Genomic DNA, 14,200 nt, shown 5'->3' with positions numbered 1-14,200 from the left:
CCATCTATACAACTCCCCCAAATTAGGGGATATTTCTTTTTTTTTTTTTTTGTATTTTTCTGAAGCTGGAAACAGGGAGAGACAGTCAGACAGACTCCCGCATGCGCCCTACCGGGATCCACCCGGCACGCCCACCAGGGGGCGACGCTCTGCCCACTAGGGGGCGATGCTCTGCCCCTCCGGTGCGTCGCTCTGTTGCGACCAGAGCCACTCTAGCGCCTGGGGCAGAGGCCAAGGAGCCATCCCCAGCGCCCGGGCCATCTTTGCTCCAATGGAGCCTCGGCTGCAGGAGGGGAAGAGAGAGACAGAGAGGAAGGAGAGGGGGAGGGATGGAGAAGCAGATGGGCGCTTCTCTTGTGTGCCCTGGCCGGGAATCGAACCCAGGACTTCTGCATGCCAGGCCAACGCTCTACCACTGAGCAACTGGCCAGGGCCCCAAATTAGGGGATATTTCAAAATAAATATGAAGCGATAAAATATCCCCTAATTTTTGGGAGGAGTGTAGGAGTCCAAACATGGCGCCATCTCCTTAGACTAGATCCAGGGCAGTTCAGGAACTGCTGGAATGAGAAGCAGAAATTTACTTCCCCGGGGTCAGGCCCCAATGGAGGCTTCTACACAGATGGAGTTTCCTTTACCCTCAGTTATTAATATAGTCCCCACAGGGACAGGGGCTATGGTACACCTGGCAGGAAGGATTAATGAGGTAATGACTGTGCTCAGCACAGTGCCTGGCCCTTAGCAATCACTAAAGGAAAGGGTTCTGACCACAACCTCCACCCCCAAGTCTGGTTAGCTTGTCATGCACCATGCTGTCTCTGTAATAATGTGGAAGGGACTCTGTGGTCTGAAAAGCTTTCTGCAGAATGTCATGAGAGTCAAGCTCTTCTCGGCCACTTCCCAGAGATAACTATTCATCTGAAAAGATCTATTGGGACTTACATTAATGAAGAGCATATTGCATTCCTTTAAAATGTGCTCTTGGTGCGGTGCAGGCAAGAGATGGTTCTTGGCAGGAGGTAGGAGTGTTCCAGAGATGGGAGAATCAGATTTCTCCCCACCCCATCCCTGGTCTCTCTCCCCGCCTCCAATTCCTTCTCCTGCCTCCACGCCCACTGCAATCGCTTACTGCATTATTCATTGAATCTTCTTAGGCCAAATAATAATAATATTCTTCAGCATCTGAGAGGATGCTCAAAATTTCAAATTCCTTCAACATATCTTATCATTTTGTAACTTTATAGCAATTTAGCACTTAGCACAGGGCTGACACATGGTAATAAGTGACAGGATAATACTTATGATAACTAACATAGTTATATGGCAATATTAACAATAGCTCATATTTGTCGATCATTTACAAAATGCCTGGCACTACTATAAGTGCTTTCATGTGTACTTAATCTTCACAACAACCCTAAGCCACAGACACTAACACTGTTGCCAATTTATAGATGAGGAACCTGAGGCACAGTCAGGTTAAGCACTCACTTGCCCAAATGGGCAGACTTTTCTCTATTTGTCTGCCTATATCCGATTGCTCCCTAGGAGGCTGACCTCTACCAGCTGACTTCTGGCCCTCTGGTCTCCTGTTGGTTCAGCCAGCGGGAGTATCGGGAGGGCAGTAGAGAGCTTTGGTGGTGTCCCGCCCCTTTGGCTCCTGCCCTCCTGGCTGCAGTCCCAGCCGCAGCTGCATTCCTCCACAGATACTCTGTGCAGTGGCTCCTCTGCCCCCACGCTGGTTCCCTCTGGGCTCTGGTGGCACATCTCATCCCCTTATCCCATTGAGGTGGTACAGCATCCTACTTTTGCTAGTCCTGAGTGCTGCCCCACCCGGCAAAGTCCGGATGGCCCCATCTGAGTCCCTTTTTAAATAAACAGTTTAGCACAAGCCATACATTCTTAAGTTTTTTGTTGTTGTTGTTGTTTTTTTTTTGTATTTTTCTGAAGCTAGAAACGGGGAGAGACAGTCAGACAGACTCCCGCATGCGCCCCACCGGGATCCACCCGGCACGCCCACCAGGGGCGTCGCTCTGTTGCGACCAGAGCCACTCTGGCTCCTGGGGCAGAGGCCAAGGAGCCATCCCCAGCGCCCGGGCCATCTTTGCTCCAATGGAGCCTTGGCTGCAGGAGGGGAAGAGAGAGACAGAGAGGAAGGGGGGGGGGTGGAGAAGCAAATGGGCGCTTCTCCTATGTGCCCTGGCCGGGAATCGAACCCGGGTCCCCCGCATGCCAGGCCGATGCTCTACCGCTGAGCCAACTGGCCAGGGCACGAGCCATACATTCTTTTGCTGGGACCCTAACTGGGACGCCAGCCACCATCTTACATTGCCTCAAGCCAGAGGGGAAGTGTTAGGATCTCTTTTGGAGAGGGCAGTGAGCCTCTTGTCTAATGACCTGGCTTCACAAGTGAGAGCCCTTTGAGAGGCGCAGAGTGAGAGGAAGGTCTTGCCTCTGGCGGCAGTAGACGCTGAGGCTGCCCTGGAATCTCCCCATTCTGTCCCTTGGACAAGGCACCCATGGTTTTCTGCCTGAGGTGTTGTTCTCGGGCCCCAGGAGAGCGGTTGAGAAGGTGTGTCCTTGAAGCAGCCTCAACCAGTGACAGCTGAGGGCTGGGAGATAAATGCCCCAACTCCCTTACCTCTTTTTATTTTTTAGGTTCAATAATAAATATTCATGTGTAATGAGAAAAGAAATTACAACTAATTACAAATTTTGAAAAGCTGACAAATACCACAAAGCTCCCCAAATCCAGAAAATATTTTACTAATTAATTTGATGACCGAATCTACATATTTTTCAGCTGTATCGTCCCTGATAACATCTTTGAGTGATAATGATTTTATAATATTTTCTACAGAGGGACTTAAAAGAGAATTCATCTTTCCTCCAGAATGGTTGATGAATTTTTTTTCCGTTACTGACAGATTAGAAAAGTTTCTCTCTGCTTCACAGCTCACTACTCCCACAGTCATTTTTAAGACTGTTGTCAGATTTGGAAAATACTAAGTTTTTAGCATTAATCACCTGTAAGATTTCAGGGCAATTCAAGTTTTCTTGGCAGGGACGATAGTAAGGTGTTCTTTGAGTTTATAATGCAGCCATATTGCTGGGCTCTCGGAAGCAGCCCAGACAGATGGGGGCCCTCAGCTCCCTTACCTCTTAGACAAGCTCTGTGCAGCCCCCCAGAAGCCTAGCTGGATTGGGTCCCCACTGCCCTAAGCAGTAACCCTCTCATGAACGCACCTTGTATTGGCTTCGTTCCCTGCCCTGTCCCATTTCTCCATCTCCTGCCAGTGCTGCTGGGATCGATGACCTCCCAAATAAACTACTTGCACCAAGTCCTCATTTCCAGGGTCTGCTTCTAGGGAACCCAAACTCTTAGTCCATACGGCTTGGGTGGAACAGATCCTATTCCTGGCCCCCGTGGGTTTAGTCTTCTATATCATCCAATCAAAGTACTCCAGCTTTCTGACCATAGCAATTGATTGGAGGATGGGCTTGTCACGCAAACCAGGCCGTAGAAATCACGTGTACTACTGTTAGAAAGAGAGGCCTTCCTTCCAAGGAGGTTACTAAACTGCACGTGCAGTGGGGCTGCCAGCTGACTTTTGCCACCTTAGAGGGACGGCTTGTCTGGGAATGAAGCCAGCACTGAAGAAAGCAGGGCTTAGAGACTGCTTCCTGCTGGCCCTGAGTTCCTTTTTAAATAATAATAGGCTTTATCCTTATCTAGGTATGGCAAGGTCAACAGAGGGAAGCTGACTGCCATTGAACAGATGGTATGATATACTCACAGATCCACATGTCACATGACGGGGGACACACGGGGAAGCACCAGTGTCACTCAGGGGACAGAGGAAGGAGGCATCTATAGGTAAGAGCCTTCCGCGGTTTCTGCAGGAAGGGAGGCTGAGGCAGGGTCAAGAGGTACACCGTTGGCCAGTTTGCATATTTTCAGCGAACTCTGGGGAATAGGGGCTGGCCTTGATTGTTTGGCGCCTGGCCCTGGGGTGACTAGGGCCCGTGTGAAGTGGCCCTACTGTGGAAGCCCAGTAAGGGAGGTGGTTGGGGGTGTGAGCTCTGGATTGGTTGGTATGTATTTGAAAAAGTACCTCCCAGGAAGAGGACCCTTCCCAAGGAGGGAGGGTGACAGGGGAGGCAGGAGACCAATGAAAGTGATCAGGCCTGATCTGCAGTGACACAGTGGATAAAGCGTCGACCTGGAAATGCTGAGGTCGCCGGTTCGAAACCCTGGGCTTGCCTGGCCAAGGCGCATATGGGAGTTGATGCTTCCAGCTCCTCCCCCTTCTCTCTCTCTGTCTCTCTCTCCTCTCTAAAATGAATAAATAAAATTAAAAAATTAAAAAAAAAAGTGATCAGGATTCAGATGATCAGGTTGTAGAGATCAAGGTGTGTCTGAAACAGACAGGAGAGATGGTAAAGCATCAAGTTTGCAGGGGCTACAGCATGGTGGACACAGGTGCTGGATCCAGCCATACTTTGATTTTGGACTTTGTCACTTACCTTGGGCCAAGAAGTTCCTTGCTCATTTGCTGAAGCTAGTTTAAGTGTTGTCAGTTGCAAACAGGAAAGGCTTAGACACCATATATCTTAATAGCCAGGCTGGTGTTTCTTTCACTGCACCTCTGAAAGGGCTCAACTGTGTCCCAAGCACATGCCACGTGTCCTCTGGGCTGCCAGAAGCAGTACGGATGACATGACTCAGTAGAGATCATAATGACAACTGGTGATCAAGCACAGCCTCCCGTCACTGCTAGAGGGGAGAGCAAGGGACTGTCTGCGGTGTGCTCAGCGAGGGCGGCAAGCCCATCAGCAGAGGATGGCACCTGCTCCTTCATTCTGTCCTCCCCAGGATGACAGATTAAAATTCCAGAAATCTGCACCTGTTCTGTATTCAGGAGACTGTTTTTGTGCATAAAGAGACCACTTGAGAGTCTGTTACAAAGATAATGGAGCTGAGTCAAAGTCTGAGAATTCGATGAACGAAGGTCCTCAGACAGAGATGACTCATGGGCACATACTAACGGAGCAAATGCCATCGTGTTATAACGACCCTGCAGTTAAAAAGCACTTCCCGCCTGACCAGGCGGTGGCGCAGTGGATAGAGCATGGGCCTGGGATGCAGAGGACCCAGGTTTGAAACTCTGAGGTCACTGGCTTGAGTGCGGGCTCACCAGCTTGAGCGCAAGATCGCTGGATTGGCTGGAGCCCCCTAGTCAAGGCACGTATGGGAAGGATATCAATGAATAACTAAGATGCCACAGTGAAGAATTGATGCTTCTCCTCTCTCTCCCTGTCTGTCCCTCTCTCTATCTCTCTAATAAAAAAGAAAAAAAAAAAGCACTTCCCCATCCATCGGGGTCTACTACCAAAGCAAAGCAGATACTCAGTCTCTCCCAACAGTATTTTCTAGAGGCCAGAAATTTTCTGAACGCAGGAGAGAGAGGAAGACACCACATCGTGTTGTGACAGCACAAGGGTGTGACAGCCCCATTGACTGTCATTTCTGTCTCTGCGTTCTGAGCACGATTGCCTCTACTTCCTTCGCTCTGAGTACAGAGTTTGAAATCAGAGGGCTCTGCATTCAAGTGGTGGCTTCACTGTCACGTCCTGAGTGCTGATATGCAGGAAGAACTCAGTGGACTGTTTTAAAATAAATGACTGCCTGCCACTCAAACCATGGTCCCTGGACCAGCAGCCTATGCACCTCCTGGGAGCTTGTTAGAAATGCAGAATCTCAGGCTCTGCCCCAGACTTGCCAAATCAGGGTGCGCATTGTACCGAGGTCTCCGACCGACTCAGATGCACCTGAAAATGGAGACACCCGGCCCGATTCGTAGACTTGTTCTGACTTCTTCACCGACTCCTGTGGAGGCAGCGACCACAGGACATTAAACCAGTCCATGGCCCATGGTAGATTCCTGAGTCTGTATTACTTAACAATCTTATGGTTCCAAGTGTTAAATGCAATTACCTGAAAGTTCAAAATAAAGTAAAGGGATGGCTGAATAACCTTTCCAAGTCAAGTTGGAACATTGGCTGCTTAAAGGGTATCTGATTTTCTAGGGGATGTTAGTTTGACTTTGTTATGGAGTAAGCCAAGATGCTATAAAGTTAGTCAGTGGTTGGCAAACTCATTAGAGCCAAATATCAACAGTACAACGATTGAAATTTCTTTTGAGAGCCAAATTTTTTAAACTTAAACTATATAGGTAGGTACATTGTTATTAACTTAATTAGGGTACGCCTAAGCTGGCCAAAGAGCCGCACTCAAGGGGCCAAAGAGCCGCATGTGGCTCACGAGCCGCGGTTTGCCGACCACTGAGTTAGATGTTAACTTGTAGAAAATGAAGTTGCAACTGATCTTTGTCCAGTAGAGAAGATGACCTCAGAGATCACGGGCAAGTTATCATCCTATAGTGGAGGCCAGCAAACTGCTCCAATGAAGGGCCAGAGGATAAGTATTCTAGGCCAGTGGTCCCCAACCCCTGGGCCGTGGACCAGTACCGGTCTGTGGGCCATTTGGTATCGGTCCGCAGAGAAAGAATAAATAACTTACATTATTTCTGTTTTATTTATATTTAAGTCTGAACGATGTTTTATTTTTTAAAAAATGACCAGATTCCCTCTGTTACATCCATCTAAGACTCACTGTTGACGCTTGTCTTGGTCACGTGATATATTTATTTGTCCCACCCTAAAGGCCGGTCCGTGAAAATATTTTCTGACATTAAACCGGTCGTGGCCCAAAAAAGGTTGGGGACCACTGCTCTAGGCTCCGCGGGCCGCACAGTCTCTGCCATCGTATTGGGAAGGCAGCCACGGGCTGCTATGACTGCGCATGGCTGCGCTCCAATAAAATTTCACTTACAGACATTGAAATTTGAATTACATGTTGTGTTCATGTGTTATCGAAACAGCGTCCTTTCTTTTTTCCAACTGTTTAAAAATGTAAGAAACATTTTTAGCTCACGGGCATACAAAAACAGGGAGTAAGTCCGATTCAATCAGCTGGTCATAATTTGCTAATTCTTGGCCTGTAGATCTTATTGCCTTGTTGGTCGTGAACTAGTTTTATATTAACTTGGAAATTTACTCTAGCATTCTTTTTTCCCACTAAACGTATGTGGGTGTATATATATATGGTGGTGCGTGTATGTGAGTGTCTCCAATCCTTTGAGCCAATTTTCCCCGTCCTGCTGGTTCCTTCATTGATGAGTTAAATAAACATTTGACACACGAGCACCATATATTTGCAATTCATTTTGAATCTGGAGTAGTTTGGCCATATCTTTTGTTGCTTTGACTCCCCTGTCCACCCAGTGTTTTAATAAGATGTTGTCCTAATAAAGACGGGTCTGTCCCTAAGAGAAATTCTGACACCTACCATTTTACCCCTAACACTCTATTATTACTCCGAGGCCCTTTTTGTGACAATACTCTTCTCTGTAGAGCCAATGGCTGGGGCTGGTCATGGGCCGGCCATGGGCTGGCCTGCATGGGTGAAAGGTAATGAGTAAATGACACTGGTGGTGGCTAATGCACTGTGGGGCTTGGCAAGGAGATGCCGGCAAATGTCAAGCTGCCGGGGCCCACGTGGAGGAGGGCAGGGTATGTGGAGCCTCAGGGCTCCTGCACGGCTTCTCCCCATCCCTCTGCTGCACCTGTGCTGGCCCTGCAGCTGGGGCCTCACCCCTGTGGATGTGTGGTGTCATTAGCACGGCCAGTGCTCCCTGGAAGACTTGGCTTTGACAGGCCGGTGCTACTGTTGGAGTCTTTCTTTTGTAAGGCAAATAGCAATGACTGCAGAGGGCATGGGGAAAAAAAAGTATAGGTTTCTGCAGAAGGAAAGTTCGCTGGGTGCCTGGCTGTTGTTTGGTTCTGTAAGGGGCAGGTGTTAATTAGTCACTGGGCTGTGGAAGGTGGGCATTTCCTAGCAGAGGGGGCGTCTGGAAAAACTGGCATCCCTCCCTCCCATTCAAGATGGCCAAGGACATTATGAAAAAATGCTCATCCTCAGTGGTAATCAAAGCAATATTGTATTAACTAAAACCAGGACCTACCAGCAAAGAATGTTACTATTTTTGTCACCTTTGCATAGGCAAGAATGAAAATCAGCACAACCTTTTTAAAGGCATTTTGGTAAGAAATATATTAGATCAGTTTTTGTCCCAGTCACTGTAGCTGGCCCTGGGTCCTTGGCCAAATCAAACCTAGCCATGGAGGTTAAATATTATACTGAAACAAATAATATTTTAAAAATATAACTATATATTTTTAACTACACAATAATATATGAATATATAGTCATTGAAAAAAAAATAAAAAATTATAGAGTAAACTAAAGTTCCCCTTGGGACTATTCCTCCAATCTTTGGGGTCCTTATTTTTATATTTTTGTTTCAATCCTTCCAAACTTTTTACTCTATATTTACAGATATATGTGTCTATAGAGATAAGAAGTATAATTCTGAGGGAGAGATTTTGGATATGTAAGTGATATATTATGTTTTTTTTTCTTTTGCAATTTGCTTTTATCCCTCGACAATATGCCCTAGATATGTTTTGAATCTCTACATAAAGGCTGCATGGCGTTCCACTGAACAAATGTGCCATCCCTGGCTGGGTAGCTCAGTTGGGTAGAGCATCATCTCAATATGCCAAGGTTATGGGTTTGATCTCCAGTCAGGACACATACAAGAATCAATCAATGAATACATAAATAAGTGGAACAACAAACTGATCTGTCTTTCTCTCTCTCTCTCTCTCTCTCTCTCACTCTCCCCACTTCTAAGAAAAAACACACCCCAAAACCAAAACCAACCCCCCCAATGTGCCATAGTTTATCTGTCAGCTACTCTGGGGCAATGGTTCTCTACCCTGTTTCTCCCTCATCTCACCGCACCATAGATGATGGAAGAGGTTCACATTTATAACCCATGGTTGGCAGAGCTCCGCTGTGGAGTCGTTGAAAGAACTAACTGAGCTTCCACAGTGAAAGTCCCTGCCACACAGCAGATGTTAGGAAGAAGTCCTGTGCAGCTAAACCTGGGCTGGAAGAGAAAGCTGTGGGATCTTCTCTTAACAGGCCAACATGTTAAGCTATTGTGAGGATCAGGAGAGGGAAGATAGGGTTTCCTGAAGAGAGCCCCCCAACTGGTCGGACCCTCTTTAAAAACACAGCTGTTGGGGTGTTGACTCTGAAATTTGCTTCAAAATAACAGAGGTCTGACTTCTCTGTTTCTTTAAAAAATTATTATCCTTCAAATTGGGCAAACCACTGAATGATGGCCCATCTGTTTATTTTGACAGTTGACACATCTCCTGAGTCTCTTTTACAGAGAACACCCTACTTACAAACAGAGCACAGGAGAAACCTACTCCCTGCAAGGACCCTTCCTGGGGGGCGACGCAGCCCCACCCTTCTCTGGGAAGACGGCCCTGAGGCCGCATCAACCTTCTGTGGTTCCAACCCTCTCCCCAACCGAAATTTAGAGCTGATTCCTCATTGCCTTCTGGTCTCTCTATCTGGCTATTTGTCTATCTATCTATCCATCCATTGATCCATCCACCCATCATCTAGATCTCTAAATATCTATCATCTATCTATCCATCCCCCATCCATGCATCCATCCATTCATGTGTCCATACATACATGAGTCCATGCGTCCATCTATACATCACTTACCATTGATCTCTGTGTCTCTCATTATTCTCTCCCACAGCTTCTCAGCAGCAATAGCTTAGAAAAGATGAGGGATTCTGTGAACTGTCAGAGACTGGCACAGTGACACCCCGATATGACGACAGGAGACAAAAATACCTGAAGTAGATGCAGCCCACATGACCCTGAGTCATCAAGAAAAGACGAACCCTCTTGGTATCTTCTATTTAAGAAAGCAGAAAACTGTGCCTGACCAGTGGTGGTGCAGTGGATAGAGCATCAACCTGGGATGCTGAGGTCCCAGTTTCAAAACTCCGAGGTTGCTGGCTTGAGCACAGGCTCACCAGCATGAGCGTGGGGTCGCCAGGTTGAGCGTGGGATCATGTTGATGATCACTGGCTTGAGCCCAAAGGTTGCTGGTTTGAAGTCCAAGGTCACTGGCTTGAGCAAGGGGTCACTGGCTCATCTGGAGGCTCCAGGTCAAAGTATATATGAGAATCAATCAATGAACAACTGAAGTGCTGTAACTACAAGTTGACGCTTCTCATCTCTATCTCCCTTCCTGTCTCTGACTCTTGTTAAAAAAAAAAAAATCAGGAAAATGTATAAGATGGTTTACAGTGTTTTTCAACTGGTCAGCCAGAAATTTCATGCCATTTCGTGAAAGAGTTAACCACTCTGATGTTGCATGAAGATTATAGACCCAATAATCTTAGTCAAATTCGCTTATGCTCACGGTTATTTCTAAGCCTTAGTGGACCTTGAAATAATTCTTCTGTTTTCACTGGTCCCAAGTGTAAAAAGGTTGAAAACCACTGGTCTAGAAACACTTTCATCCAAAGTGGAAAAAAAGAGATAGTAGTGATGCTTGAGGAACAAGTTTTAATTTTCTGGAGAAGTCACATATGCAGAACTTTTTATTTCCCAAAGCCACCTGATAAATCACAGTAAGAGCCAGAAGGGACTGTTTCCATTTTATGAAGGAGAAAACTCAGAGAGGTTAAGCTACTTTCATGAATTCACACAGTAAGTGCCAGTGGTGGGATTTGAACCCATGTCTTTTTATTTTAGATGTGATAATAGGGAGATGCACCGCCCAGATGCCCATTCCAGGAAGTGGGCAGCAGGACCTCCAGCTGTCATCTCCTTCAGGGTCAGCCTCAGCTACAGACAGTGCCTTAAGTGAAGCCACAGCCTTTCCAGGGAAGCCCACATCAGTGACTGAGTGAAGTGAAGTCCAGGTCTAGGGGTCTGACCAGTTCAGCCCTATGTGGTCCACTCTGATGGACCACAGATCTCCCTCGCAGGTTGACCGATGATTTTTCAGACCACAACTCAGTTCCACGCCTTCCTCTGCCTTCTCTTCCCAAGTGCTGATCCCTAATAAACATCTACTCCAGATTCAGTCTCAGCAACCGCTTCCAGAGAACCCGATCAGGGACCCCTGACACAGGGAGCAGTGTGAGGAAGCAAGGACCAGATGCGGCTTAGGAGCTGGGTCGCTTCCCTCCAGACTGGCAATCGGTCACGGTGTGTGGAACACAGCCCCTGACAAAAGGTGGTGTCCAACTGTCCAAACTTCCATTGTGAACTGGGAGGGTGTCATGAAACACACTTGCAGGAGTGATATAACAGGTAGCGGTAGTATCTATAAGCATAACTAGACTGGAGGGCTACTTCTACCAGGTTTTTTGTTTGTTTGTTTGTTTTCTTTTTTTGTTTTCTGAAGTTGGAAACGGGGAGGCAGTCAGACAGACTCCCGCTTGCGCCCCACCGGGATCCATCCGGCATGCCCACCAGGGGGCGATGCTCTGCCCATCTGGGGCGTTGCTCTGTTGCAACCAGAGCCATTCTAGCGCCTGAGGCAGAGGCCACGGAGCCATCCTCAGCGCCCGGGCCAACTTTGCTCCAATGGAGCCTTGGCTGCGGGAGGGGAAGAGAGAGACAGAGAGGAAGGAGAGGGGGAGGGGTGGAGAAGCAGATGGGCGCTTCTCCTGTGTGCCCTGGCCGGGAATTGAACCCGGGGCTCCTGCACGCCAGGCCGACGCTCTACCACTGAGCCAACTGGCCAGGGCCTCTACCAGGTTTTACGCACCACAGAAACATAGGAGACAGCTGAGGACAAGTAACAGGCACTTGTCCCAGGAGTGAAAGCCAAGAGTCTCTTTGGCTGCAGATGGAGAAGTTCTCATCTCCTTGGCAGGAGGACAGACCAAGTCCAGGACTCAGTGAGTCCAGAGGCAGTAAAGTTCCCAACCAAGGCAGTGTCATGCTATGGCAGAGCCCTGGTGGGGACCCTGACAATGAATAGGGCCATCTGAGTGGTACCCCCAAAGATGTTTTTACTTTTGGGGCCGTTACGAATAATGCTGCGATGATATGACCATTCATGTTTGAATACTACCTGTTTTCAGTTCTCTGGTTTATACCCAGAATTAGAATTGTTGGGTCATCTGATAATTCTGTATTTAACTTTTGGGGGAAGTACCAAACCATTTTCTAGAATGGCTTCAGCATTTTTCATTTCCACCAGCGATGTATGAGTTTGTTGATAGATTCTCTTTCCTGCAGGGAACAACCTTCCCTTTTGGGCCCCTGTGGTTGATGATACTGACTTCCTCCCTCCTCTGCCCCAGTGCTGTGCCTCTCAGCCTGGCCAAGCAGCATACCCCAAAGTGAGTGCTTCCGGAACATGTACATGCCCCAAGCCAGGCCAATGCGATCCAGCTCTGAATCTAGATCAACCCCTGGCTTTTGGTTCCTTGGGCCAACAAATCCACCACCCTTTTAAATTTATTCACCTGCGACCAAATAACCATTCTGTGTCAAGCTTTGCTTGTTTAAAATCTGTCTGGGAGCTTTATCTCCTCTGTGTTTTACATTTATTGTCAACTCTACACTTGGCACAGCTACAAGACAATGCTAGAGTCGGGCTCACTCCGAGAGGGCAAGAGCGAGTCAGTGGATGGTCAGAGACGCAATCTTGCAGACAAAAGGGAACTTTCGGCTGCAGGTGTTATCATTCCATGACCTCAGAGCTGTGGCGAAAAGAAGCAGAGAACCTGGGTGAAGGTCCACTCACCACAATAAAGGTACCCAACCACCCCACTGAAGTAAAAACCCTCTCCTTTAGGCTTTGTGCCTACAGTGGTATCCCTTTCTTGTTGATGCCCGACGAGGCTGCTATCCAGTTTTACTCTCTCATAAGGGCTGGTCTTGACTCGCCACCATGGAGGGGCTGGACAAATTTCACCAAGAGGCTTGGTCCAGCTCTGGCCACCATGCTCCAGGATGGCTCCCAGGACAGCAAGTCTCTGTGCCATACCTCCCTTCCCTGATCAGGAAAGGAAAAAAGACCAAAGAGGGACTAACTAGCAGGTGAGTGCTGGACCTGGAGTTCTGTAGGTCTAGGTTTGAAACCCAGCTCTCCTACTTGCTTGCTGTGTGACCTCAAACAAACTGCCTAACTTCTCTGAGCCTTGGTTCCCTCATCCACAAAATGGGAATATTAATCATTTTTACTTTTCGAGATCAGTGTGAGGAGTGACCATGTCGTTAACATGATGGTGGTGACTGCTCATACCGCACGCTGACCATTGCAGCCTCTTCGTGCCCATTTCCATCTGTCTCCTTCACAACAACCCTGTGAGGTAAGCACCATTAGCCCCATTTTGCAGATGAAGAATCTAAGGCCCAGTGGTTAGGGCATGCACTGGGGCCACACGATTAGAAAGGGGTGGAGCAGGGGTTCAGATCAGGGCCTTCAACCTGAGTCCACGCTCTTGGCACTGTGCTACATCGACTGTACCTCCTTTAATCCTCAGGACAACCCTGTGGGCAGGGACAATATTAAACCCACTTTACCAAAGAGGAAATGGGATCTCGGAGAGAAGGAGTAGCTCCCTGCAAGGCCCCAGAGCTAGAGCAGCAGGCCAAGGGTTTGAAGGCAATTGTGTACTCTTCTCACTATCGACCTCCCCTCGGTGACCTGCCAGGCACACCTGTGTTCTAATACTCAGGAGCGCCAGGCTGGGGTGGGGGCTCACACCTCGGTGTACTGGTGAGCTGACATAGAAGCACCTTCCTTTCTTCAAGCCTCTACCTCTACTGTCTTATCATCCAAATCACGGCCTGCATGCCAACAGTACACCATTAAATACTACGTAAAACGTCTCCTCTTTGGAGGATGGTTGTGCTGCTCATCCCCTGAGACCTAATTCACCAGTCTCACAGCCACCCATGGGGCCTCCCCACCACCCCCGCAAGAGCCCTTGTCTCAGGCACACCCACCGCTGGTGGGCCGGTACCATATCTGCACGCAGTCCTCCTCTCCTGGGTCCGCATGGACGCCATCATCTGGCTGGCTCCCATCCCAGTAGCTGTAGTCATAGGATGAGCCATCGGTCCATTCAAACTGCCCTTCCTGAGGGGTCCATTCAGAGGCAAGGAGCAAGCAAGAAGAGAAAGACTTGAGTATTTGAGCCAGTTCCAGTTCAGGGGTACCATTCTAAA

General features: G+C 48.1%; 1 protein-coding gene and 1 long non-coding RNA gene across 2 annotated transcripts in view; one reads left to right on the top strand and one right to left on the bottom strand.

Moving 5' to 3' along the window:
* Positions 1–3,859: 3,859 nt before the first annotated feature.
* Positions 3,860–14,200, top strand: part of LOC136402499 (uncharacterized) — a 13,730-nt gene continuing 3,389 nt past the window's right edge. The window contains exons 1-2 of the long non-coding RNA XR_010750979.1: positions 3,860–3,877; positions 13,224–13,338. This is a non-coding gene — a long non-coding RNA (uncharacterized lncRNA). The remainder of the gene's footprint in view (positions 3,878–13,223; positions 13,339–14,200) is intronic.
* Positions 12,557–14,200, bottom strand: part of CLEC19A (C-type lectin domain containing 19A) — a 21,274-nt gene continuing 19,630 nt past the window's right edge. The window contains exons 4-5 of the mRNA XM_066379966.1: positions 13,979–14,111; positions 12,557–12,726 (exon numbers count right to left, since the gene is read on the bottom strand). Coding sequence (XP_066236063.1) covers positions 12,647–12,726; positions 13,979–14,111 — 213 coding nt within the window. The 3' untranslated portion in view covers positions 12,557–12,646. The remainder of the gene's footprint in view (positions 12,727–13,978; positions 14,112–14,200) is intronic.

This window comes from Saccopteryx leptura, chromosome 4 (assembly GCF_036850995.1).
Source record: "Saccopteryx leptura isolate mSacLep1 chromosome 4, mSacLep1_pri_phased_curated, whole genome shotgun sequence".
Classification (NCBI taxonomy): domain Eukaryota; kingdom Metazoa; phylum Chordata; class Mammalia; order Chiroptera; family Emballonuridae; genus Saccopteryx; species Saccopteryx leptura.
This window is presented reverse-complemented; position numbering and strand designations above follow the sequence as displayed.